The sequence below is a fragment of the Aptenodytes patagonicus genome, chromosome 1, assembly GCF_965638725.1.
Source record: "Aptenodytes patagonicus chromosome 1, bAptPat1.pri.cur, whole genome shotgun sequence".
Classification (NCBI taxonomy): Eukaryota; Metazoa; Chordata; class Aves; order Sphenisciformes; family Spheniscidae; genus Aptenodytes; species Aptenodytes patagonicus.
In genome coordinates, this window is record NC_134949.1 from 67,042,705 (window position 1) to 67,069,307 (window position 26,603).

The 26,603-nt window shown below is 42.0% G+C and overlaps 1 protein-coding gene across 1 annotated transcript in view; it reads left to right on the forward strand.

Annotated features, from left to right (window-relative positions):
- The first annotated feature begins 678 nt into the window (after positions 1-678).
- SYT10 (synaptotagmin 10) overlaps positions 679-26,603 on the forward strand; it is a 40,143-nt gene continuing 14,218 nt past the window's right edge. The window contains exons 1-3 of the mRNA XM_076340442.1: positions 679-875; positions 13,481-13,838; positions 19,835-20,399. Coding sequence (XP_076196557.1) covers positions 725-875; positions 13,481-13,838; positions 19,835-20,399 — 1,074 coding nt within the window. The 5' untranslated portion in view covers positions 679-724. The remainder of the gene's footprint in view (positions 876-13,480; positions 13,839-19,834; positions 20,400-26,603) is intronic.

The following is a 26,603-nucleotide window of genomic DNA, read 5'->3' on the forward strand; positions in this document are numbered from 1 at the left end:
AAGATTAACTGCCCGGGTCGCCTAACAAATAACGTTCCTGGAAAAACGACCGGAGCGGCGGGGAATAAACTCCGCTCCGTCCTGCCGGCGCGACGAGCGACCGAGGAGCTCCGCACGAAGCGCACCGCTGCCAGCGGGGCTCGGGGGTCCTGCCGCGGGGAGGGGGGCAGGGCTCCGCCCGCCGGCACCGGCGCAACCCCCGCTCCGCTCCGCACCGCTGCGCTCCTCCCCGCGCAGCCCCTGACCGAGGCCGCCGCCCGCCCGCCGCGCTCCGACCGGGGCCGTCACCCCGGGGGTCGTCCCGGGCGCCGCCGCCCCTCGCCCGGCCGCGGGGCGGGGGAGGGAAAAGTTTCCCCGGGGGACGCGAGGAGCCCCCCCGCCACCTGCGCCCCGCCGCGCTGGGCTGCCATTGGCCGAGCCGCCTGCCGAAGCCCGCTAGGCACAAAAGGCGTTGCTAAGTGGATGCTTATTCCCCCCCCCCCCTTTTTATTTTTTTCCCTCCCCCCCCCCCTTTTTTTTGTCTCTCCCTCCCCCCCCCCCCCCCCCCCCCCCCCCCCACTTCACTACTTCTTCGGATGAGAGCGCGGGTCCACTCGCGCCGCGCCCGCCGCTCCGCTCCCGCCGCCGCCGCTCCGCCCCGCTCCGCTCCCCGCGGGAGGCTGCGCGGGTCGGGCGCGGAGCCGTCCCGCGCCGGCCATGGCCTAGCGGGCGGCCGGGGCAGAAGATGAGTTTCCCCGCGGAGGACGGCGTGGGCAGCCTCTGCCACAAGGCGCTGCAGATCATCTCGGAGCTGTGCCTGGGCGGGCAGGTGGAGCGGGAGAAATGCGCCGGCATCTTCCCCCTGGAGACAGCCCGCCAGGGCATCGGCGGCACAGGTACCGATACCGGCCCCGCCGCCCCCGGCCCCGGACGCCGCACCTTCGCCCCGCCGCCGCCCGGCCCGGCCCGGCCCGCCGCCGCCGCGGGGCGGGCAGCGCCGGCGTGGGCGGCCGGAGAGCGCAACTTTTTCCTTTGCCTTCCCTGCGTGAGGAGGGGGCGGAAGGGGGGCAGTCACACAGCCCGCTTTAAAATCGTCTCCCTCTCGCAGCCCGCGGAGGCTCCCGCGCCCGGGAAGCGGCGAGGGAAGCGCGGGGACCGCCGAGCCGCCGCCGCGGGGTGCCCCCCGCGCCCGGGGTGGGGGCCAGCGCCCCGGGGGCGACGGGGCAAACGTGGGGCTGCGGGCGGGCGTGCAGGCGTGGGGACGGGGAGCGAGGAGAGGCGCCGAGGGGAGAGAAATCGCCGCCGACGTGCGAGCCCCGCCGTCGGCTGGAGCCGCGCCGCCGGAGACGGCCCCTTTCCCCCGCAGCTCGCTCGTTTGCTCCCCGCAGCTCCGCTTCAGCAAGGTTTTCCCCGCGGTGGGAGTTTCTCTTTATGCAACGCTCGGACCCGGGCTGTCGCATGTGTTTGTGGGGCCGTGCGTGCGGGGAGCGGGGGAGAGGGCTGTGTCTGATGCTCTTGTCACGGGTGGGCAGCGTTTCCCTGCGACGGGCGCGCCGCGCGTGGTTTGCGCCCGGTGGCCCTCTCTCTTCTCCCCAGCCGTCCTTCCGCGTTTGGCGTGTCGCGCTGGCGGCCCCGAGCACACGGCGGGCGGCCCCGCGGCAGCAGGTTGCGCGGAGGTGCGGCGAGGGGGCGAGGCGGCCGGGCGGCTCCGCGGGGGGCGGCGGGGCCGGCGGAGGGGAGGGCGGGCGGCCGCCACAGCTCGGGGCCCACCTCGGGCTCGGGGCGCCGCTCGCCAAGCCGCGGCTCCAAGCATCCGTGCGATGAGACTTGACAGAGCCCCCGGCGCTTTCGGAGCGGTATTTTACATCTCCTCCGTTAATCGCTGAGGACGGCAGGAGAGCTTTCTGAGAGCCAGTGGGAACCTGTGGAGTCAGGGCAGCCCTCCGGTCCGGTCCAGGACTCGTCCAGGAAAATTTGGGGGGCGGGGGGAGAAGGGAATTCGGGTTAATTTAAATATTCTGAAGCCGGAAAAATTGTCGGGGTCGAAACCAGGATTTTGACTCCGAACGGTGGTACCTTTGCTCCCCGATTTCTGGATTGTCTGGATCTTTCGGGATCGGCTGTACGCTTTCGCGTTATTCTGTACAATACACTCTGGACCCCTTGCTTTCCACGGTACTTGTTTTTAGGACGGGTCTTGAAAATCAGTCCAAGTTCTCTGCTTAATTTCTGCCAGAAGGGATTGGTAACCTATTCTGTCTGTCCATAAATGCAAATAGACAGCTTGCATTATGGCCAACGAATAACAAGCGTACAGCGCAAATTCAATAAATTAACACCAAGTCATGAAAAGCAGCAGGTCCTCGGCATGTGCCCCAGCTGCGCTGTTGCTACCGCCGCAGCTGTTACTCTTTTTTTCTTCTAATGCCCACAGATTTTCCTGCAAATTCCGGGGTATTTGTAGTCTCTCAGAAAAAAAACCCCAACAAACCCTGTTGTCTGAAAGAGGAGCGATTCTTCTTTCAGACTGCGGTACCCGCACGGTTCTCCCAGGGCTTTGCGCTTGAGGCGAGCGCTGGGTTTCCAGCCGGTGAAGGCGGGCGCGTCCCGGCGCGGCAGCGCGGCCTGGGGCGGGGGGACGACGACGACGACGACGACGACGACACGACCCTGCCGGGCCCGACCCGACCCGGCCCGGCGAGGCTCGGTCCGCCGCGGGCGCCCCTTCCCCCGCCGGCCCCGCCGCCGGGGGTCGTAGCGTGCTTCCACCAGCACGGTGCGCGGATTTGCTGTGCTTTGTAAATGCAAACGACCGAGCATATCCCCGATCGCGCGCTGCGTTGGTTGCCTTGGTCCGAATCGTAGAAGGTTGCATGAAAATAAAATTACCCTACGGAGCTTGGAAAATTGAGCTCTGAAAAGATTAGTTTCTCTATATGATTTTTAGAGAGTACTGCACAGGGAGTCAGCATTAGGTGTCGTATAAAAACAAAGTGGATATATGAACAGGTGGGATGTGAAGGATGCAAACATGTCACACGAGGTAAACCAAGGTTTGCTGTTTAGAAAACTTGAATCTTCAACGCTTGCCTTGATATTGCATTGTATACAGTAACAGGATCTTATTTTTAGACATCTCTTCAAAGTCAACGATCTTCTTGGTTTTTTTCATTTGTAAACCCTAACTAACTTGCAATTGTTGAATTAGAAAAAAACCTGATATTTAAGAGTCCAGGGGCTTCACCCACTGGGTCCCACATCTCAGCTGAGTTCCTAAATCTCACTTTTTCCTCCTTAAAAGGAAACCATTATTAGATGATGGGTGTCAACTTTATTGGCACACAAATTAAACATTAATAACACTGCCAGTGAGCATCTATTAATACTTTCTGGCTCCAGAGGAGGAACAGACACACTGTCGTTGTTGATAATTGACAATATTTCAATATGTAAACACTTGGATAGACAAGACATAAATATCACTCATGAATTTTATGAACTGAAAGGTTGTAAACACGGTGTTTAGGCTGAAAGAAATGTGATCATTGAAAGGTGAATCATGCCATCCCTTCTGCTCTTCAAATGCACATAGAGTTCCTTACCATCTCTATGGATAAAGTTAATGTCGTCCACAGTGTTGAACATCCATAGTTCCTGTTCATCAAAGGTAGAAACGTTAAGTGTTCTCCATCATCATTCTCAGAATGAAGCCGTAAATGTTTGCGTTTTCCTGAAATACCTGTCTCATACATAGGGTGGTAGCATTTGGCGTGAGAGTCCGTATCATGTAGCCATATCCTTCTGTGGCTGAGTAAATTCTGCACAGTTCTGGTGTCACGCTGCTGTAGCTGTAAGGTAGAGAGGAGGAATGGCCAATTTAGCCCTGTCAGTTTTGCTGTGTGCCCCAAACGATGATGCGGGAAGCCCTTTCCCAGTGTATGCCCACGCTGGGTGATACGTACTGTGGAACCAGTTCAGTTACTTGCTGTTTGGGGCTCCAGCTATTGCAGTGTGTTGGGAATTAGGTCCTGCAACAAGCACTGAAGTGTGTGGAGAAGAAACTACTGTAGTAAGAGAAAGAAGATACTTCAGTTGTAAGGAGGACTTCTGGAAGATGTGGAGAAGATAAAAGACTGTGAGAGGGTTATTACAGAATAATGATTTATTATTGTATGTTGTTATGTTACAGAATCACAGCTAAACTTTCAATGAAAATCCAGAAAGCAAATAGTCCAGGAGACGGTGTAAGGAGGAGAGAAAAGAAAATAATAGTTGGCTGTATAGGGATAGCATGTTCTCTCTTTAAATTGTGGGTTCATTCAGTTTTCCTAATCTCAAAAAGAAGACACCTAAAAGTGTCACAAAGATAGCATAAGTAAAAATCACTAATGAGATTTCATTGAAGGGAAGAAGTCTAAAAGATGGAGACCCATATTTGGAAAGGAAAGAATAGAGCAAGAAACATTTCAGAAAGTAGAAGAGCAGATGATAAAAAGGAAAGCAGAGCGTTTCTATTTAATACAAGAGTAAAAACATGCTCTGGAAGTCGAAAACGTTAAAAAAGGCAGCTAGAACTGCTGTGATACGGTTATGTTGGTGGGTGTGATGATTGCTTTCTGTTCAGCTAGACCGTGAAAAGCAGCCAAGCTTCTCGGAGGAATCAGCTACTTGAGACAAAAGATGCACCACCCAATCACAGGCTCAAAGCAAAATATGAGACAATATTAACCTCGTGACCCAAGAAATTTCACTGGCAAGCAGAGAGGCTGGGTACTGATTTTTTTGATAGTGTAGGTGTCTAGGTATGAGAAAGAAGCATAACAAGGATAACAGAATCAAACACAAAGAAGAGGGAGCCAGAGACACAGTCAGAACAAAAAATGGAGAGTATGGCTTTGGGAAGGCAGAGTGCAACAAAATGAAACAACAAAGCAGAAAGGAGAGCTATTCAGGTTTGCTGCTAACCAAAAAAATAACCTCCGTGTGTTTGATTCCTCTTGTTCTCAGAGAAATAAGAGTTTGGACATTCTTTGTGGACAAACAGGATTACATCAAAGAAATGGCTGATTCGTCAGTAGTTTTTTCCTCTCGGTGACACCACCACCACCTTAGGACCCTCAATTACTGCTCACTGCTTGGGTCAAGAAGGGGTAATCATATTTAGTGTAATGGATAATTAATCTATGGAACCCACAGCAAAGAATCTTAGTGAGATAAATCATTTTGTAAATTTCTAAGAGCTTTAGACAATTAGTGAAGATATGACATCTGCTGTTATATTTTCTGCCCTGGTAATTACAAGGACTATTAATTCTGTCATCTCAGGGGAATGCTCAAGAGAAAAGATTGGGAAGCTTCTTACATTTATGGTATCTTTATATAGTTAGATGACTATGTGAGCTTTCTTCTGAAGGGTATAACATTTTTGACAAAATGCTGAATTAGATATGCAACTGTTTTGGGGCTTTTTTATACCTCCTTTATTTCCAGTAGATTTGGGCAAAATTATTAAGATGTTTGTCAAATAATAAGAAGAGTTCAGGTGGAAAATAAATGGGAGCTGGATGTGCCCGATCGCACCTAATAAAATTTATCTCTAATTCAAGTAAATTATTTTCTAGAAGTGTCCAAAATTCATATATGCAGCTTGCTTGTACCTGTATTTTGACTTAGGTTATCTGATTAATAAAGGACTCTAATTCATTTTTGCCAGTTAAGCATCCCTCCTCATTTTCAAAGGAAGCAAGCACATAAAAGTCCCAGTTGGGAGCATTTCTGAAGGTTAAGCCAATTGCATAGAGTGTAATAAGAGGAGCTTTGGCATCCTGCTCTAGGGACACTTATTTAAAATTCATTGCACGTCCTCTGCAAATGGTGGGCACTTTCTGCTGCCGTTGGTTTTTTTTAGGCCTGCTGGTCCTGCAGAACTTCACTACCTCATTATCAGTTCTCATGGGGAACCGATGTGTATAACAGAGCTGGGAACCCGGTTGCTTCCCTGCCAGGAGGGCATATTTTAGCCACCTAGAGTGGCTAGAGAGTTCTAGAGAGTGATGTTCGCTCTTGCTCTTTTGCTTGTCAGACAATGATTTTTTTTAAGTTTTTTTTAAGCAAAGAGCATCAGCTTCTACAGGATCATTTGTTATTCACCTAAATATTCTACTCACAGTTATTTTATTACCATAAAAGTTTAACCTACCAAGTTTCTAACCCTACCCCTGATCGAGAGTTTACTGTAGAAGTATAGAGGGAGTAAGAAAACACTGGAGCATCCTGTGCATGGCCATTCTGTAATACAGTCTTGCTCTTCCCTGAAGAGCAATGTCGTGGGTCCTCCTGCTGTAGTTGGCATGCGCCTCCCGTTAGCTGTCAGCTGCTTCCCTGACAGCTCTCAACCTGCTGATGGCAGCTGATGCACGCATTTGCGCGCGCACACACACACACAGAGTATAAGCTGTAGGTATACTTACGCTGCCTGGATACATTTAGGGGGGAGAAAGAACAGATTTACCCAGTAGTGTGCTTGCAAGTTCTTCTCAGCTGTGCCAAAGCAAGCATGAAGGGGACCAGAAATGGCTTGAACGAATGTGGAGGCTACTGTCATCAGTGTAGGATTGTCATACAAGAAAGGAACATTTTCCTTCGTGAGAAAGTAACTGTTATGTGGAACTATTGAGCATTCTGTTACAGAGAAATGTGATAAAATTAAAAAATAAACATCTGAACAGTTAACAGACCGATCGAATTATTTACGATACAGCTCATATTACCTGTTCAGAACAAAGTTGCTACCAGAGAGCAATATGGTTTTGGGGAAAAAAAGTACTGGGTTACTGAAAAATATGCTTTACAAAATTAGTGTTAACAAGCAGTGAAACCAGAAATGCATCTAATTCAGCAGCATAAAGGTAGAACAGAGGGGTAAACATACCACAGAGACCAGATTTATTTACAGTAAATGTGAAGGCAGTCACAATAATGCAGAAGTGCTCAACATGCAGACAGCAGTGATACCCAGTAAAAGCAAGAGTTTTATGAAATAATCTTCCTCCATATGCATTTTGCAAAGAAATACAGATGAAAAATACAGAAACGGTTATAACAGCTGGAGGACAAATCTGTAATGATGAAGATGAAGAGACACGGTGTTTTGCTGGATCTCATCATATGTGTGAGATGTTTGTTATATAATGCTGGGTAAGAATAAACATAGCCATGACAATTCAAAAATGACACTTGAGCTGTGTGAACCTTGTTACAGCTGTGGCATGCTTATGATTAATGGCAGTCCAGTGGGCTTATGATGTGTTTTCATTTCATTTTCTTGTCTGAAAGAGGATAATGAGGTTTTCTTGCAGATGCTTACAGAGACATCCTTGCAAGTGTGAGAGCAGCATGGGACCGAGCCCAAAGCTGGGTTTTTGTTTAATGGAAGGCAAGGGGAGCAGACGTGGGTTGAGCAGAGATGGGAGTTACCTCCTATTGAGATAAAGTGAGAGTTAACAAGTAGGGAAGTAGGTAGGCCAGAAAAAGCCTTGGAAGTGGAGACAAATAATTTACATGTGGTGTGTTAGAGAGGAGAGGCCAATGTTCAGTGCAACATCTTTTGCTTCCTATGCTGCAGGCAAAACACGATGACCCAGTCAGGCAAAAGTGAGAGCCATCTTCTCTAGTTACATACAGCACACAAATCATGTACTGAGGCTTATGAATACAAAGCTGTTGTGGCAAATTCCTTCTGATTTCTGGAAAACAGAAGGTAATGTGGGCTAGGAGAAGGCTAATAAGCTTTTGGGAAATACCCTGTATCTGCTGTACGTCACGTAATCTGAAGTCCCATACATGGAGTTTGAAAGGGCAAAAGAGGGTGTTCCATTTGCGGTTGGACAGATATAGATTATCAGATGAATTAATAAATAATATAACTTAAATAAAATGATTCTGACAAGATATTAATAATTTTATGTGCTGTAATCATGTAGTAAATCACAGTGATACCTGACTTCATTTGATTCCCTTACTGTCATGAAACATGCTACCATAGAGCTCTGTTAGCATTAAGAGTGATATACCAGCCAGTAGATGGTGATGGCTGTTTTGAACAAATTCAGATGTCAGACTGAATTAACAGCCTAGGAGGGAACACATTCACAATAGGGCTGGAGTCAAAAGATTTGAGGAAGATCTTCAAAGTATGTTTCTCCATGAGAACAGGAGAGGAGATCACAGGTAGACTTTTAAGTGAAAGGTTATTTTTGCCATTTGAAATTTAAGTCGGGTGTTTTGACAGGTTCAGGTTATGAGAGAAAATACAAGACTCTGCACCTGCCACTTTTTGAGGTACGCTAAAGCATTATATCCCCATCTGCAAGATGAAACAGAGGTCATTGTGGAACATCTGCTAATGCCAAGTAAAAATGTACACCAGCAACTTTTTATGTTCTTCAAATTTCCCCAAGGAAAACTGAACAGCAGAAATGATGGGTTGGACCAACTAGTTCATATACATGGGGATAAGGGAGATTTATTGGACCCAGACCTTTTGTAATTGATAAAGCTCCTTCTTCCCTCCAAAACCTAGAAAATCAGAGACATATTAATTTATCTGATTGAGCTGACTCCTGATATTCCAGGCACAAGAGTTCCCTTTAGAGTGGTCGCTGTGGAAAGAGTGAAGTTCTGTATGGCTGATGAACAAAAGAACAAATTAGAAGTTAAAGAAAAATATGTTTGAAAAAAGTTACAGCGACATTGTACTTTAAATATTTAAGAGAACCAAGATCAGATATAGACCAAGAGGTGGGTCAAAAAAGAATATAACCCCCTTCTTTTCCAGGTGTTCCTTTCCCCCTGTTCCTTTGCTGGCAAGAGTACGTTCTCTTTAGCATGGTCCACATCAGACACGTGCTTGCCCCTTATACACATGGGCAGCTACGTCACAGCACTATCTGGTCTCTCTCTCTCCGTTCAAGGTCATGGGTTTGTGGAGTAAGTTTTTCCAAAGTTAAGCATCAACAGGCACATGCTGTCAGGGCACTGACTAAAATGTAAATGAACTTAATTTGGTTTGGAAATGGAAGTCTGCCAATGTGCATGTTTGTGAATGGATTCATGCGCAGAACTTTTCTGAGGCAAGTTTCAAACAACAAATTGTTGGAAGCCATAGTACAAAAACCATTGCTCAAAACATTCCCTAGCATCCAGAAAAAAGATGAAGATGTTTCTGAAGTACTTGCCTAATACGAAAGTCTGGCTATCAAGGAGCATCTTATGGTGGAAATGTGTCTGATGATATTTATAAAAAATGCAGAGAGATTTTGAGGTAAATAGAATTCACACACTTCCCAAATAGACACGTCTTTCTCAAATGAGAAATACACAATTGTCCAAAATTCCGTATCTTGAAAGAGTAGTTTTAAATAGAAAACCATGAGGAAACAGGATACTTTCTTTCAGTTATGAAATTTTATCAAGACTATGAAGATGACATTAAGGACAGAGGTCAGTAAAGGAAGATCACCAGGAGTGAAGTGGTAACTCCATTGAAGTCGCTGGAAGACTTCCCACTGATCAGAAGGGGGGGGGTGAGCAAGAGGATTTTCTTGACATTTGTGAGTTTACCCAGCATAAGAACAGTACTGGCAAAAGCATGATGCTGCATGTTCAGATGAATATTCAGAAAGATGTCCTGTTCTGTGCAAATGCGTAGCATTGAAGACAAGCTGTAATTACCAGTTCAGAAAGAGAGTTGCCGAACAACTGCTTGTAGTTCGAGATGATTTTTCTCTTCCTTCATACCAGAGACCAATGAAGACATTGTTTACAACGTTGGCAATTAACGTTGTCCCGGCAGAGTGAATATATCTCCTCCTGCCTCTAAAAACGTAGGCAGTCTTTGAATTTGTCACCAGTTCTACATCTTTAAATAATACTTACATATGTGAAGTGCAACTCTGGTCTGATGACACATCCATCCTTCAGTACCCATTTTCCTTCTCAACCAGGTTTCCGTGGCAGGAATGTGAAGAAACTCCTAGTCTACAGAACTGTCTTTTAATGTTTTGTATTCTTAAACAAAACTTCCTATAAAAAGGTAATATGAGAGACATATCCAGTATAACATGCAAAGGGTCTGGGAAGCTCCATTTGACTGCTCTTCTACAGATGATTTCAGCCTTCACGTAACAATGAATCTCTTGCAATTGCTCAACTGAGTGACTGTCAGAAGTGAGGAAATGAAGCAATATGTTTTTTGTGTCAATTTATATGGCATAGTGATTGCTTTTTAGCAATTATGGCAGTAAATGTAATTAAATACTTTTTTTTATGATGAAGTATTTTTTGGTCAAATTCCTGGCAATTAAAATATTTTGTGTTTCTGTTTAAGTATTTGTTGTGTTATGAAGTACAATATGTGAGGTTGTTTAATTTATTGGTAAAATAGCAAAAATGGAGACTATAATTTGTACAACTGTTAATAGAATTAGCTTCTTTGCTTTTGAGACTTCAGATGTTTCACGTGATTATTTTAGGGCTATAAAACATTTTCTGTAAAGATTTTGGGAGTGACTTAGAATGTGAAATAGTTAAATGGAAAGACAGAAAAAAAGCTTAGAGAATGTTGAAGTACAGGAGTAGGTGTTGAAAGGAGACACCAGGTTATTTGAAGGCTTGAAAAATGTCTTGCAGTGAAAAACTTAGAATAGAATTGGCTAGAAATGCTTTGATGGACTGTTTTTCAGCTGATAGTATCTATTCATCAAATTGAAACTCTGCTGGAAGGGATCAATTTTCATATTTCTGGTTTTGAATTGTTTCCAGCAGTTTCAAAGTTGTTAAAACATCCTGTTTCAACATTTTCTAAATGAAAAAAAAATACAATTTTCAGTTCTAAAAGCCTTCCTCTCAAAATGTAACCTAATTATGCCAACCATCTCTAAACTAAGCTGGAAATATTGCAAATGACCCAAAATTGAATTGCTTGTTGTTTTCTTTTTTTTTTAATTTCTGATAGATCGTCAACATTTTTAAGAGTTCTACTTTTTTCAGGCTTTGAGAATGGAAAAATATTTTGTCCAGCTTGATTGAAAATTCAGCTGGTTCAATTTGTCAAAAAAGTTCCTTCAGTGGGGCATACCTCTGGATTAATACTTTAAATTCACTTCTGACCATTCTCTGGCACTGAGGCCAATTTGTATGTAAGAGCCTCTCTTCATGCTATTAAAGTCTGTTATCTGCTGAAACAGAAAGGCCACATCCAAACCACCTATTAAGAATGATCATTGGCCTACTCTAATTCCTGATCCATCCCCTCCCAGCCTGGGAGGGGATAGACTGGCCCAGTTTAAAACTGTTCCAGGGACTGGTATAGGCAATTGAGTTTCAAGTCCTGGGTTTGTTTCCTGGCACAGTCTATTTTATCTATATTTTGTATAGGCATGTCTTATGAAGCATATCGTATCTTTTAATCTCTCATACAAAGACATGAAAGAAGCAGTGACTGTAAATTAGAACTACAAAAATACAAATCAGAAATACAAATTTGCAATGATGTGATTAACCATTGAAACGAGCTGTAAACTCAGCATCTCTTAATGTCTTCTCTTGTCAAGATAGGACAGTCTGCTGCAGAACATGCACAAGCCAAGTAAAAATTACTGGGCTCAGGAAGGATATCAGGGTAAACAGTAGGTTAAACCAAATAGCCTAATAATCCCTACTGGGGATAAATTATCTAGAAAAGTCATATGCAAAAGTATCATTTGCTTCTTGTGTTACATTATTATTAGATATAATTATAATTATAATTCCATTCATTTTATGGAAGCATCTTTAATCAGAATTTGCCGTATGAATTTCTCATTAAGCTGACATGCATATTCCAAGGGCTACATTTTGGCATTTAACTACAGGCAGAAAAGGAGGACACCTTTCTCAAGACTGGCAGGAAATGGTCAAGGAGGCATACTTCTGTTTAAGGCAGGGCAGCAGCTTGTGCCAAACTCTTAAAATCAAGAAGCACATCCTCTGCCAATTCCCCCATGACACTGGCCAGGATGTATATGAAGTAAGATTGAGCAGAACCGTATCTTTCAAATCTCCAGACTACAAACATTTTCTATTTGCTTTTGCTATTCTCATGCATTTTCATGTTGAATGGGCCTTAAGTTCAGTGTTTGTTACTGAGAAATGTATCTGGATATTATATATTAATAAAGAAAATGTTCCCAAATTTTCTACTGGAATCTTCGTCTCTCAAAGGGGCCTGTGAGGTACATACTGTTCCATGGAGCTAATACATACCTAGAGGACTGTTCTTCTTCCTGTGATCGTCTAGAAAAAATATGCTTAAACTCTCGTTGCACTTTTTCACTGGTTCAGTTCAGTAGCTGTAGACTGGAGCTATGGATACAAAATATTAGCTGTTAAACTGTCAAAACTTGTTGTAATAAGCAGCAGCAGCCATTACTTGAGGGACATTTAAGCAGGGTTTATTGAATACTTTTAAGGCATACAAAAGGATCTTTTCAAAGGAAAGGCATTTTTTGGGTTATATTTTATAATTTTACATGATACTGGAAAAATCAAACTGAAACATGTCACATAGAATAAAACTCCTAATTAGGGCTCAACTGGCATTTCTGGTGATCCACCATCTCCTAAAATACAAGTCTGTTCACAGAATTTCGTTGGTATGAAATCTGTTCTTCTACCTTTGGCCGTGCTATTGGATATGCTAACTAACTGTGGCAGAAAAAGTCAAATACAGGGCAGCAAGGGTAGCTAAGTGTACAGTATGTTCCCTGTACAACTCAGGGCGTTGTATAGTGTGCTCTGAAGCTAGCTGCATTTTCAGAGCAGAATTTTAGATACCGATGTATATGTGCTGTCTTGGTCTAACACAGTCTTGATCCAGAGCTTAGGATTTAACTCTAGAAATTTCTTATTTATGACAAACTATATCCTGTCCCTATTTATGCCACTTAAATGTTAGGTTTTAACATGTTTCTGAGAAAGTTAGCACACAGTCAAAAGTTTGGCAAGTCCTGAAGAAATTTGTGTATCGGCCTGGTGGTTTAGAACTGGTCTATCTTCATGTGCACTTATAGAAAAAGTTGACTGTGTTTAACTTTTTCAGCAAGATGTGTTCCTGAGCAGACACCCTTTGACAACAATGGCTGGGAGCATTTGGGAACATTTGGGTAATCCCTCACTTCCTGAGAAGTCTGACTGAGTGCATGGCTAGGGGTACAGATACTGGCCCCTGGCCTGAAAAACAATTAATGGAGTATTTGTGACATAGATATTAGAGAATGATAACATTTTAAAGGTACAGGCGTAGATATCAAAAAGGAAAAAAAAAGATTAAATACGACTTTAAAGCTCTATGCGAGATAATGATCAAAATGCTTCTATCATCTCCTTACCTGTGTCATTTTTAATGTTTTTTTTCTCTCCATGTTTGTCTGTCATGATGATCTTTGTTTCTAATTCCTTGCAGACATCTCAGTCAGTCTGTTAGCAGTAGTCGTCAGCTTCTGTGGGCTCGCCTTGCTGGTAGTCTCGCTTTTTGTCTTTTGGAAGTTGTGTTGGCCCTGCTGGAGAAGCAAACCTCTCACTTCCAATGCCAGTAATGTCCCTCAGAGCAACTCCAGTGCTCCTACGGAGGTGTTTGAGACCAGTGAGAAAAAGGAAGTTAAAGAAAATGGGAAACCTACAACAAAGGTACTTGAAGCTGCGTTGAAAATTAGCCACACTTCACCTGATATACCAGCAGAGGTCCAGAACGCACTGAAAGAGCATCTGATCAGACATGCACGCATGCAGAGGCAGATCACTGAGCCCACATCGTCATCAAGGTAAGTCAGGGGCACTCGCGTTTGTGGCACATTTCCTGGGAACAGGTAGAGCCGGGACACGCTGCTGAAAATTTCCAGGATCCTGGATTATTCACTGACTTCTTAGCAGTTATGGGTGAAACAGCAGTCACGTGAAGGTGAAGCCTCAGTGTCCTTTGAACAGAATATTCTGAAACGTACGGTGTACCTTCAGTTACGTCATTATTTTAACATATGAAGACCAAATCTATGTCTTCTACTGCTTTGTAAAGACATATGTTACTACTTCAAGCATTTCCATTTTAGGTTTTGTGTATAGGAAAATCTTTCAGTGTTATTTTTTAAATTACTGCAAGTCTGGCTTTTCACAGATATTTTTATAGATACAGCAGTTGCTTTTGCAGATGAAAGTTTCCCTCTCCGCTAAATAAATGACAGATTTGTTGTTGATGGCACATTTCTTTAAGACGTGGTTTGCCACTTATAAAGGAATTAAAATCCCAGTCTAAGAATGTAGAACCTTATGGACTGATCTTAAAGCAGTACAGATTTTATATAGATCCTTAAATAAATGACAAGCATGTAATATTGCTGAAATGATTTCTTTTGTATTAAAGTGAAGGACACAAACTTTTATTTTCCCTCAGGAACTGCTTTATGTTGAAAAGTAGTGAAGGCGTGTGCAGTGACCTATAGTTTCAGACAAGGTTTTCTTCAAATACTGTCAACAAATTTAATGCACGGAAAACAAACAGTGAACCGCAAAGATATCTTTCTACATCAGGAAAAAAAAAAAAAGAGGGGCGGAATGTTTTATAAACAAAGAATAGGAAAATGAAGGCTAAAGGAGGCACCTGAAGTGTTGCGTAATGACATAAGTAAGAATACAAATACTGTGTAGGCAGTAGCTTTCCCTCAATAAAACATTTGCTAAATGAACACATGCTACCAAAGAAAAAAAAAAAAGCTCACATTCACAATAATCGTTGGAGGCACAAGATTAGAGAAGACATGTGCTTTACATTTAGTGGGCACATACTTTGCTGGCCTTCTGTGAGTGCCTAAGACAGCGTTTTGCCAGCTCAATGCGCTCATTGCGGTGGTGAATGCTAAAGTCCCCTTTCCCAGCTATTCCAACAGCATGGAACAGCCAACAGGCAACCACAGGAGGCTCACAAAAATGAGAGCGCTCCAGCCACAGGAGGTCTAGCTGACTTTAGCAGCTGGACCATCTCCTGGATTATGAGACTGTACAGCTGGCTTTAAGCCATGTTGCCCTGGCTATGCCTGGCTCCAGCTACTGTATCTGCTAAGAGAAGGGAGCACAGTATCCAAGCCACTCTGAGGAACATTTCCAAAATACTGGGAAGACAACTTTGAAATTGTAACTGTTATACTAAACACAGAGGGACCAAAATTGATACAGCTTAGCATGACAAGGACATTACACAACCCGCTATTACCTAATAGGGTATTAATTGGAAGAGTTTTATCTATCACGTACCAACAGGTAAATCTGTAGGTGGTCAGACTGACTGACTTCTGAACAGACAGAAGAAAGAGCTGGCTGGCAAATGGACTTGAATAGTCCCTGTGGTACTATAGGGGAAGAAAGAAGTTCCAGGGATGCGATCCAGAGCTACTTCAGGCTGTGAAAGTATTCCCACAGACCTCTAGAGTGATTTGGACTGGGGTCTAAATGCATATAAAATATCCGTGAAGCCAAGGACAGTTTTACAAAATTAAAACCTGCCATCGACCCTACTCTTTCTGCACATGTTGGTAACTTTGTAAGAGAGCTTTTTCTTTTTATCGTCTCTAGATTATCAGGGTTACATCTCTCCTGAGAGGGACAGTTCCTTTGCTTTGAGTAACACTGGTTGTCCCACCTTAGCCAATTCATAGCAGGGTGTTTGGAGACATCACCTTTCTTTACAGTTTGCTGAAAAACTCTGCACCCTTGCTACAAAACATGTTTAGAATGAGATGTGTCTTAAAAATCACCCAGAAATGGTCCTTTCTGCGTTTGTAAATACATTTTTTCTATACACCCACCTGCCTTAAGTGAGTCTTAACCTTCCCACATCCCATAATAATTATTGCTGCCAAGAATATCATACATGAGATGAAGGCTGGCCATTTAGACCAGCTTTCTGGATTATGCCTTCTCCCTTGTGCCACAGAATATTGGATCACAAAATGGCTAAAAACTGTCTCTGGTGTCCTTCACTGGGGACCTCTAAATAAAGCAGAGCCATTAGCAGACACAGAGGTAGCATAGCTTTCTCTTGCACCGTCTTTGACACAGCACTGCTTCGTTGTACTCAGGAGTCCTGAGTGACCCAAATACACCATCTCCTAACTGTATTCAGTTGACAAAGGACCTAAGAGAAATGTTTGCTGTCTGGATTGTCTCCTCAACACTGATCTCACCTGAGCTGGGGCAAAGAAGAGCGTTGTTACCAGTTCTGTGATAGATTCTTGCGGCCATCAGCTCTTAATAAAAGAAATAGAATCATATTAAGTCATTGTAATTGAAGCATAAGGATTTTAAGAAGCCATTCAGAGCAATAATAAAATGTGCCTGATCACTTTTTATAGACTGTACATTTAACATGGAGACATGTTAGTGTAGGGAAATGGTGAATTTCTGCTTAATTAGAACTATATCATTTTCATAGTTCCCAATAATATGAAAAGACCTGGTTCTTAAAAAAAAAAAAAAAAGCTCTTTAGTCCTTGATCCCAGTTAACCAGTAAACTACGATAGAAGAAGTCCTGCATCAATGGTATTCGTTTACAAATATTTTTACTCTGTGTTATTGAAAACCACTCTTCCCAATACTTTGTGAAAGTATTCTGTAATATAGTTTATTGTTTCTATGATATTCCTTCCTTCAAATGTTCACCTGTATTTTTAAAGGACGTGCTTTTTGCTCCTTAGCATTAGGTCGGAGAGGAGCTTGTCATTCAGCTCTGCAAAGAGTAAGTCAGTTCCCAAGAAGCACAAAGGCGAAAGTGAGGTGCTTGGGAATGTTAAGGTTAAAGAAAAACAAACAGATCTGTTGACTTTAGTGATTGCAAGGAGGAGACAGCAGCCTCTGGTCTGTCTAAATACCACAAGTGCTGGTGTCCATTCCTGGATTTGATCCAGAAGATTGGTCTAATGTCATCTAAGAAAGCTAGACCAGAGCCGTCTCTCATAAATCTCAAGTAATATCATAAATCAGCATCCTATACTTCTCTTTTGTCTTACATACGGCAGTCTTACTGAGTTAGAAATCAGCTTCATACTATCATTAGTCCTATGCAAGCACAATTTTATATTAGAGATTTACATACAGATTTACTGTCACTCAAAATGTATTTGTTCTAAGTTATGGAAGGCATGTCTATTATAGGAGTGCTACATGTAAGAGCCGGTAGGGGTTGAGGTACCTGGATTTGCACACGTTAGTAGCTTTGCAGCTTTTTCACAACGTGGTTGCCTGACATCCTTGTACTTCATTATCACAGTCATTAATTCCTTTGTTACTGCAGAACAAAGGAAGATAAATATGTTGCCATGACAACAATGAAGCATCTTAATAATTAACAGACCAATTAGCTGTCTTGGTGAAATGGTGTGACTCAGAACAGATACTAGGCGCTATGTAATTAGGACTTCGGCTTACTAGAGCAAAAGCGCTGCTGGTTCCCACAGGGAACAGCCATACAGCCGCACTGTTTTACTTACTGACATCTCGCAACAATGACTACGTTCACTAGAGGATCTTACGTGCAAAAGTTTGGAAATTTGAAAGAAGGTTGGTACCTTAGAAATCATAGATTTGGGGGTTTATATGTTATTTTTACAAGTATTAACTCAGATCTTCATAAATGCAAGAGAAGTCAAGGAAAAGAGAATTTGTGTATCTGTTTTCACCCAAACTGGAAATGCCATACAGTCAGCTTCACTGTTTCCCCTGCGTAGGCAGTTTTCTCTACTGCTTGTCTATGGCAGGGTTTGAACACGATTATCTGGGCATCTCAGTAGTACGGCTGCAGGTGTGAGGAGCACTCAGGAAGGCCTACCTGCACAGGTTTCATTAGCACAGACAGAAGTAGCAGTAACACAGGTCTCCCTGGACTTCATTATGAGTCAAAGATACTAGAGAGCTAGTGCTGAAATTGCTGCATGCCCAAACATTTATTGTCACTACATTTTGGGTGGAGTTCAGTTCCTTCCCTGTGTTTAGCACACCTACAAGACTGGACTTCTCAGAGGACAAAGACACAAGGACAGCCCTAAAACTCCCTGAGGACAATATTGTACTTTTCTGACTAGTTAGGGCCTTTTGACTCCTCACTCCGTTCCAATGTAGACATTGTATACTATGAATTTGGTGAGTTTTAATATTTAAGAGAAAAGAAAATCTTTCAACTTGTCTGTCTGTAAAAAAACAAAGGTAGAATGTGTTATGAGAGGGGTGTATTGTTCATCTAAATTTGAGATCAAAACACCTGGATTTTTTGGACCTACTTCAAATCTAGACTATGAAGTTCTCCCTCTCCTATTCTTGTATTATGATAGGGCTGCTCCCTGCACCTACCAGTACTGGAACAGCCAAAAGGGCAAACGTTCTTGTCTATAATTTAATGGCTGCAGATTACCCTCTTTTATCTCTGCTCAGCTGAACTGCAGTAGTTTTGTGCTTCATGCCTTCTGCAACCACTTCACTTCAGCAAGAATACAAATAATATCTATGAAATGAGTCCTGGTTGCTTTCAAATGGACAATTTGCATTTCTGATTTAAAGAAAGAAACACACAGCTGTGACACCTCTTGTTTTCAGAACACAACACCACAGGGAAACCAAGCAATAAGGCAAGGCTGCATTTGGCATTAATAAGCAATTGATTGCAAAAAGCAGGGGAAATTCTGACAATTAAATTGTTTTTTAATGGCAACTAAGTATGCTCACAGGAGGAGGTAGTGAGCTTTTCCAGTACAGATTGTTGGGGTAGTGAAGTACCAAGGAAATGTGAAAATGTCCAAAAAAATAAACTGGACAGTGTGGTCATAATGGCATCTGCTGATGATTAATTCTATGAAGTTTTTTGACCAGTGTTTTTATACTACTGTAAGGCTCTATGGCATACCAGGGCTTTGATTTCAGTCGTAGTAGGAAAGGCACAAATTTCCATTGATGTTCATGAGTCAAGATAAGCCCATAAATACATACGCTTATGCAACACTGTATTCAGAATTACAAGGATTTAAACACACTGTATCTTGCTAGGAGTACAGGAATCAGCTTTCTAAAACACTACACAGCAGAGCGTAAGAACAGAAGGAAAAAAACGTATCACAGAAAAATGTTGACCAAAACTTTGAAATGTATTGCAGCCAGAACAAAATGTTCCCAGTATGATTGGAGAAGGCAGCCTGTACCTCAGTGTAGCAAATACCAAGCAGGTGTATATAAAATAGTGTAGGATGGCAAAGCACTATGCTGAAAACCTCCAAACATAGCTCTGTATGGCCTTTTCATGTGCCTTTCACAGTGATCAGTCTGAAGCTTGGTAAATATTTAATTGAAAAAACACCACGGAATGCCTCCAAAATCCAGGAATTACTGATGACAATTCTGCAAGTGATTTTTTTTCTGCCTGACTATACTTTACTCAGGCCCTAGCACAGTAGGCTCAAGCAATGTTGGAACTGTCAGCTTGTTCTGTGAAAGAACCTAAATTTGGTTTCAGCTGCATAGCCCAAAAACAAGGTTATAAATACGTGTATTGCCAGGACAATGTGTGTCTCTCGGGCGAAGAAGTTCATTCTGAATGATCATTTCCTCTCAAGGATGTTTTAACACTTGCAAAACATTTGGGGGGGATTATTTTAAAATTATTTTAAAGAGAGGAACCCTTAGTAATTTGGTCTTCTTGTATTTTCTACTTAGTAATAGCCAGGTCTTTTCCCAGAGGTAATCATGGCTCGTTTTGTGTGTGTGTGTGTGTGTGTATGTGTGCAGGCACAATTCTTTCAGGAGGCACTTGCCAAGGCAGATGCAAGTGTCCAGTGTTGATTTTAACATGGGGACAGATCCGATTTTGCAAAGGGGAGAGACGACAACCAGCATTGGGAGAATAAAACCGGAACTCTACAAACAGAAGTCTGTGGATTCTGATGGACAACAAGAAGATGTGAAAACATGTGGAAAACTTAACTTCACTCTCCGGTATGATTATGAGAATGAACTCCTGGCTGTCACAATTGTCAAAGCCTTAGATCTGCCTGCTAAAGACTTCACAGGAACATCGGACCCCTACGTTAAGATTTATCTGCTTCCAGATAGGAAAAAGAAGTTTCAGACACGAGTTCACAGAAAGACATTAAATCCTGTCTTTGATGAAACCTTTCAGTTTCCTGTAGCCTATGATCAACTCAGCAACAGGAAATTGCATTTCAGTGTTTATGATTTTGACAGATTTTCTAGACATGACATGATTGGGGAAGTTATTCTTGATAACCTTTTTGAAGTCTCAGATCTCTCCAGGGAAGCCAATGTATGGAAAGACATCCACTGTGCCACCACAGTAAGTAATGTGTTCCAAAAGCATTAATGTGATATTTTAATTTCTCTTTTGTAGTTTGTGGCAAAGCATCCTGTTTATCAGCAGAGTCTGAAAGAAAAAAAAAAAAGTTGTCAATATTTTCCTTTGAGCATAGAGAATAAGATGCTTAGGAAGCTATAAAACTTAATTACTAGAAAATCTTCTGGGAACATACCATCACCCTTATGGCTCACTGTGCAAATATAAATTAGGTTTATTAATTAAATAGTACATCATGAAAGTCACTGCTTAACAAGAACAATTAACGTTTTCCTGTTAGCAAAATACTCTGTCCTTCAAAATGACCATCTGTTAAGGAACAGGGCCTGTCCTGCCCTTGTTAGCAGATTTTCATAGGTTGGGAATCTTGTGAAGGAAGAGAGAGAGGCTAAAAATGCTTGAAGTCTAAAATGTTCTTTGCTGGCTGCCCTGTGCTTAGGGTCCCCAGTAGATGTACCTGTGTTGCTGCTGGTTACTAGAAAAACTCAAGAGGCACAAGCAACTAGACTTAGGAAATAGAAATTATTTGTTTATTGTTGGAAGCAAGAAAAGGAGGCCCCTGCATGAATGACAGGATGGATGACAGGCTACCAGTGGGAAAACCACCAGTCTCCAAACATTATCTTTATTAATCTTGAAATCCAGAATCATCTTCCCTGGTTGAAATTTGAGGGAGAAAAAAAATTAAATGGTGGGGTGCGGGTTTTTTTTTTTGTTTGTTTTGTTTTTTTTTTAACTACTATGCTATTTATATAGAAGTTTTCCCATCCCTTGTTCTGTGGAGGTATCCAAAACAGTCTGAGCTTTGGGTTTTGGCATGGGCTGGACTTCCACAGCGGGGATGAACAGAGGACAGAGCAGTACTAGACACTGCGTCAGTGACAGAAGCTTCATACCATCCCTTCCATAGAACCAGAGACTTCCCATGCCTCTTTTCCCAAATGTTTTCATGCTGTTCACACCTGCTAGACAGGGAAGTCTAGGTCTGCATGACTAGAAGGACAAAGAGGACTGGTATTTCCTCACCAGTTTGAGCATGAGCACTGTGTTTCCTAAGAAAGGAGAAATATTAGGGAGCGGAGCATAGTGGAGACAGTTTTTAAATGTGAATTCACAAAAACAGCTGTTTATTTTAACTGCTGGGTCTACCAAACTGGTCTTAACAGCCTCCGGCACACCTCCAGAAAACCACATCTGTGTATGCTTACTTTGATCAAGCTCAGATTTCAGGTACATTTAAGAGCTGTGTTCTCAAGCTTCAAAGTGAATCTGTGTTTAAGGTCTTGGAATAATAGCCCAGTAACAATTTTTTAAATTTCTTCTAGCTTCGATATTATCCTTAATACTTTAGTAATGATTTAAATGCTCACTGGTCCTTTGCAACAGGCATGTGGGTGAGATTTTAGCTGATAACTAGAATGGTTTCAGCAAATTAGAATCCCTGGACTGTTCATCACTGGTTTTGAGCAGATTGAAATGCCATACCAAATTATGAAGTTAGGAGAGATACTAATATACATCTGGATGAAAATGGTTGCTAATCTTGGCGCTGAATTCTAATTCAAGTTTCTTCCTCACTAAGGGTTAGTACATGCAGTTATAGTGCTTAATTCACTCTGCTGGTGTTTTACTATGTATGACGTTTAAGAGGAAGCATGAAGTTTCGGATTTCAGCCTTTCAGCCAGTATAGTTTACAGTATTCCGTGTGTATGAATAAGTTGTCTCCACTTAAACCATTAACAATAAACACATAAAATTGAGGTATCTTCTAGTAGTGGGTGACCGCATCAGCTTTCACAAGCCTTGCACTATTCTCAGAAAATTATGTAAGAAACTGATTGAATTGATTTTTCCTGGCAAAATGAAACCCTCCTATAAGATGTCCTGTTACTACATGTGCAGTGTGCTGCCTTGTGTTTTACTTCAGCTGTTTCATGTAGATTAAAATTGGTTAGTAATAAAGGTTTCTAGTTCTGCCATTTCAGAAACTGTAAGATGAGGGAGCCAATCCTGCACGGGAATAAACAGTGCATAAGATGTTAATCATTGGGGAATTATATTTAAGCACCAGATCTAAAGTTTACTAAAGTCACTAACTAGCAATTAAATAACTTACTAATGCTTGCCAGAGTCAACTGGACTTGGATTAAGCCTTGAAAAAAAAGATCCAGCTGGTTCTGCAATTAGTGAAAAATAACTGTACTCCAGGCAAGCATGCTTTGGTGTTCATAAGGAATCTTTAAAAAACAAACTGCCTGTCTCAGTGGGAAGGTCCTTACTTACACAGTAGAGCATAGGAACCAAGATGCCATTCTGCAAATATTATTTCTCTCATGCTTTTCCCTTTCTCACCTCTGCTCTGTTTTCTTGTATGTTCTGTGAAGTTTTTCAGCCTTTTGTTCAGACATGCTTCCTACACCCAGTGGTTTGCTCATGCTGTTGCTAAATGATAGATGGTAGAAGATGGTAGAAAATGGTAGAAGTGATAGAACAAAGGATTGGTCCAAAACTTAAAAAACACAGCAGAAGTAGCCTCTCCCCAGCTTTGAGTCTTTTACATCTCTTCCATAGTCAAGAATTTTCTATTCAGAAGGCAGAGTGAGGGTGAAAACCATTCCTATTACCTGCTTGGAAAGAACCTATTTTTATGACACAAGGCTCTGCAGTCTCAGAGTTGAACACCTACTAGACAGATTTACCAAGGAAATGAACTGCAACATTTTGTCAGTGAAGGAAGTTACCACAGGAGATCGGGAGATTCTCTACTGTGCAAAGACTCTCTGTCAGTAGTTAACATAATTTTTAAAAGATTTGCTTGCACATCCATAAAGAGTTTTTATTTGGTACAGGAAATACACAGTCTGGGGAAAATCAGACTGGATGGTTGCACTGAGTTCTTTTGGCTGTAAAACCAATGACTCTGTGGGAATCCACAGTTTTAGTACTTTTTTTTTTGCTCATAATAGTAATTCGAAACTATTTTATATAAGTGCAGGATTGGCCTCCCCACTTGCTCATTTTTATTCATATGATTTTCAACTGTTGATATTTATTAATCTTTTGTAGTTTGTATTTTGTTCCTTTAGTTTTTCATTCATATCATTGTTTCTCTGTTATACGTTATGTTGAAAACCTGCAGCTATTGTATAATATGTAGCATGTACCTGTTGTAAGTGCTAAAGCATTTTCATTTCTTAATGTTAAATTATCAAAGTAAATTTGGTGTAAAATTGGTTGTGGAAAAGAAGTATCCTAGATATCTGATGATATTAATATCCCCAAATTTTGCTTATACATGGGTGATTGACTTTTCAATAAATAATCCATCATTTATTTCTGTTTGTTTGAATAATTAAAAAAAAGAAAAACTCAAGAGGCAGCTTTGGACCACCTGTGAAGTGGTCCAGTATATTGGAAGTTGTTCAGTATATTGGAATACTGTAATTCTTAATACACTTCAGGAAACGAATTCATAACATCAGAGGCAAACAAATAATATCAAATGGATTGTTTAGTAAACATATCTAGCTTCCGTTTTTGCAAAGTGCTTGTGATTTCTGCATACATTTCTGAGGTTTTGTTACCAGCAAAACATACCGCATACTTTAAAAAAAGAAAACTCATTTATTGGAATTGCTAACAAACGCTTAAGTACAAATATTCAGTGTTGCAAAATTGTTTAGGCAAAAAGACCACCTCTTGTGATCTAACACTTTCTGGATGTAAAAGTTTATTAACTTCCTATCATACTTTTTATACTTTCTAAAATGATTGATTGCTTTGGAAATCTCTGCCTCTAACGTCATTGCCTAAAAACATTGGCAAGTGACTGTCAGAAACATTTTCTTTCCAAAGGTATTCTGTGAACTCTGTTAGTGTAACCAATTGTAGGAAACTATGCAACTGGACAAAAAAAAAAAATAGGGCTCAGAATTTAGATGAAAGCCATTTCCAGCACAGTGGTAGTCTCTTGGGGATGTTAGTCATGGAGCTGTCATATATTTGTAGCCTCTTGAATTATGTCATGTAGAAGGATGGAACTTCATTATTATTTAGTTTTCCAACACCAGGCATTTCAGTGCTGCAGTTTTCTCATTTGTGAAGTGGGATATGAAAGAAGGTTTTGTAAGGACACAGACTTCATGTGACGCACATGATGTGTGATTGCTGTTTCTAAAGCACTTGGAATAGCATTGCTGGAAAAGCATTGCTGGAAAAGACAGAAGTGCTTAGACACCTTTTTTTAATAAACAGGACAGTAACATTTGTCTCAGTAGATCTCTCTCAGACACTTGCCAGAGTAGGATGTCACCCAGGTAATCCTGCTAGCTGTTGGCCTCTGTAATGGAAAGAGATTCTTCTGACTTCCTGATCAAACAAGAATGAATCCCACCTCTGCAGTTCACCCAAAGCAGTTGCAGGCATTGTCTTTGCTTAGTTTTCTCCATAGTTCGCAATTTTGTAACTGGACAAAAACTGGCACACTACTCTGAGTAAGGCAATAGTGGTATAGAGCTGACAAAGGTTTGTCTTACGGTAGTCAAACTTTGAGGCCACATTATAAGGATTGTCCTATTTCTTAGTGTTCAAAGAGCAGCACTACCAGGAAGTGTTTTATCACCAGCAATGTAGGGTGCTATGCTCTACAATTAGCCATCCTCATCAGAATGGACTTAGCCTGTAGTGATTCTGGAAATGTACATAAAAGCTTTAACACAATGCTAAACCTGTGAAAGAGTAAAGGCTTGTCAATATAGAAACATTTATCATCTCTATAATGGGAACAGCCCCTTTAAAGCCAAGAATAGCCGGCATTTGTCATTTTTAATCAGGGCTGGTGACATAAAGGATTCACGTGATCACCTGCTGCTGAGTACATGAGCAAATACTCTGGGTCAGTCTTTACAGGAAACATGTTGAGGTTTTTCATTTAGATTTGGGATTGCTTTAGTTCTGGGCGATAACTAGAAAAGACGATGGAGAAAGGGTGGGTTTCTGTCCAGTTACTGAAAGCAGGGAAGGTTTCTATTATTGTTGAATGTTTCTTTTCATTTGAAACAATAAATTATTTGAATATTCTGCTTTTCTAGAGGCAAACTGCTACTTTCAGTCTACCTTAAAAGTAAGAAATATTAGATGAACCAAGAATGTGGTTTCCTCAAGGGAAGTTAGCTATGCTAAGGTGCACAGCTTGACTCATCTGCTGTGCCCTAAGTGCTCTTTGAGTTTCCAACTGCAAATAATCTCTTTGCAGTCAATGCATTGCTGCTTCGGAAGAGCATCTTTGTGTTGGAAGCCACATGCATTTTGTTTCATTCACGTGCCGGTAGATGCCACGGTTAGTTCACAGAAGCACCTCTGTTCTCAGCTGTTCCAAAGCAGGAACGGGCTTCCTTGCTGCCTGGCAAGATGAAACTACCCCCCTGGTGCACAAGACAGATGGTTATGTACAGAGGGAGTGACAAAAGAAGCACAGGAGGCTTCCTGGGGTGCTATTGAGAGCATTCAGCCCGCTGGACCCAGCGTGCTATCTCAGGGAGTCCTCTCTTTGCAATCAGGACTGCAATCAGCAGCTGCGCTTACCCAGAGCTATCAGGATGTCAGACTAAAACAAGCATTAGGCCTCCACAAGCAGAAGACGCAGTCATTATAGAGCAACAGGCCCCACTGCTTCCATACTGTCTTCCACGGAGGCAAGAACAAACACAAACCTCATTGATTCATTTCCCAGCACAACAGCGCAATCAATAAGTGGTGCTGGGAGGAAGAAAAAGAGCTGGATTTGATATGCAAAGAATAACAGGAGAGGAAAATAAATACTAGCTGTGGGGACAAGGTTTCCAAAGTAAAATCCCTTTGAGAGGTAGCAGAACTAGCTCTCCAGTTCAACCTTCATGTAACTTTTGACAATTTCTGTGACAGCATAAATGCCATCAAATTCTAAATGCATAGATGAGAAAACAGACAGACTGGTAGATTTCTGTACTGCTCTTTCCTATCATTCTTTTAATCTATACCTCAAAACCATAAATGTCTTCCTACATTCTTAACTAACTGAGTAGACAGGTTTCTCTTTTCTTTTCTTTCCATCCATCCCCCAACATTTATCATTATGTTTTATTTTATCCCTGATTCTTGAAGCTTGAGGTCAGTAGTTTTTATTAGAAAGCAGGAATATATATATA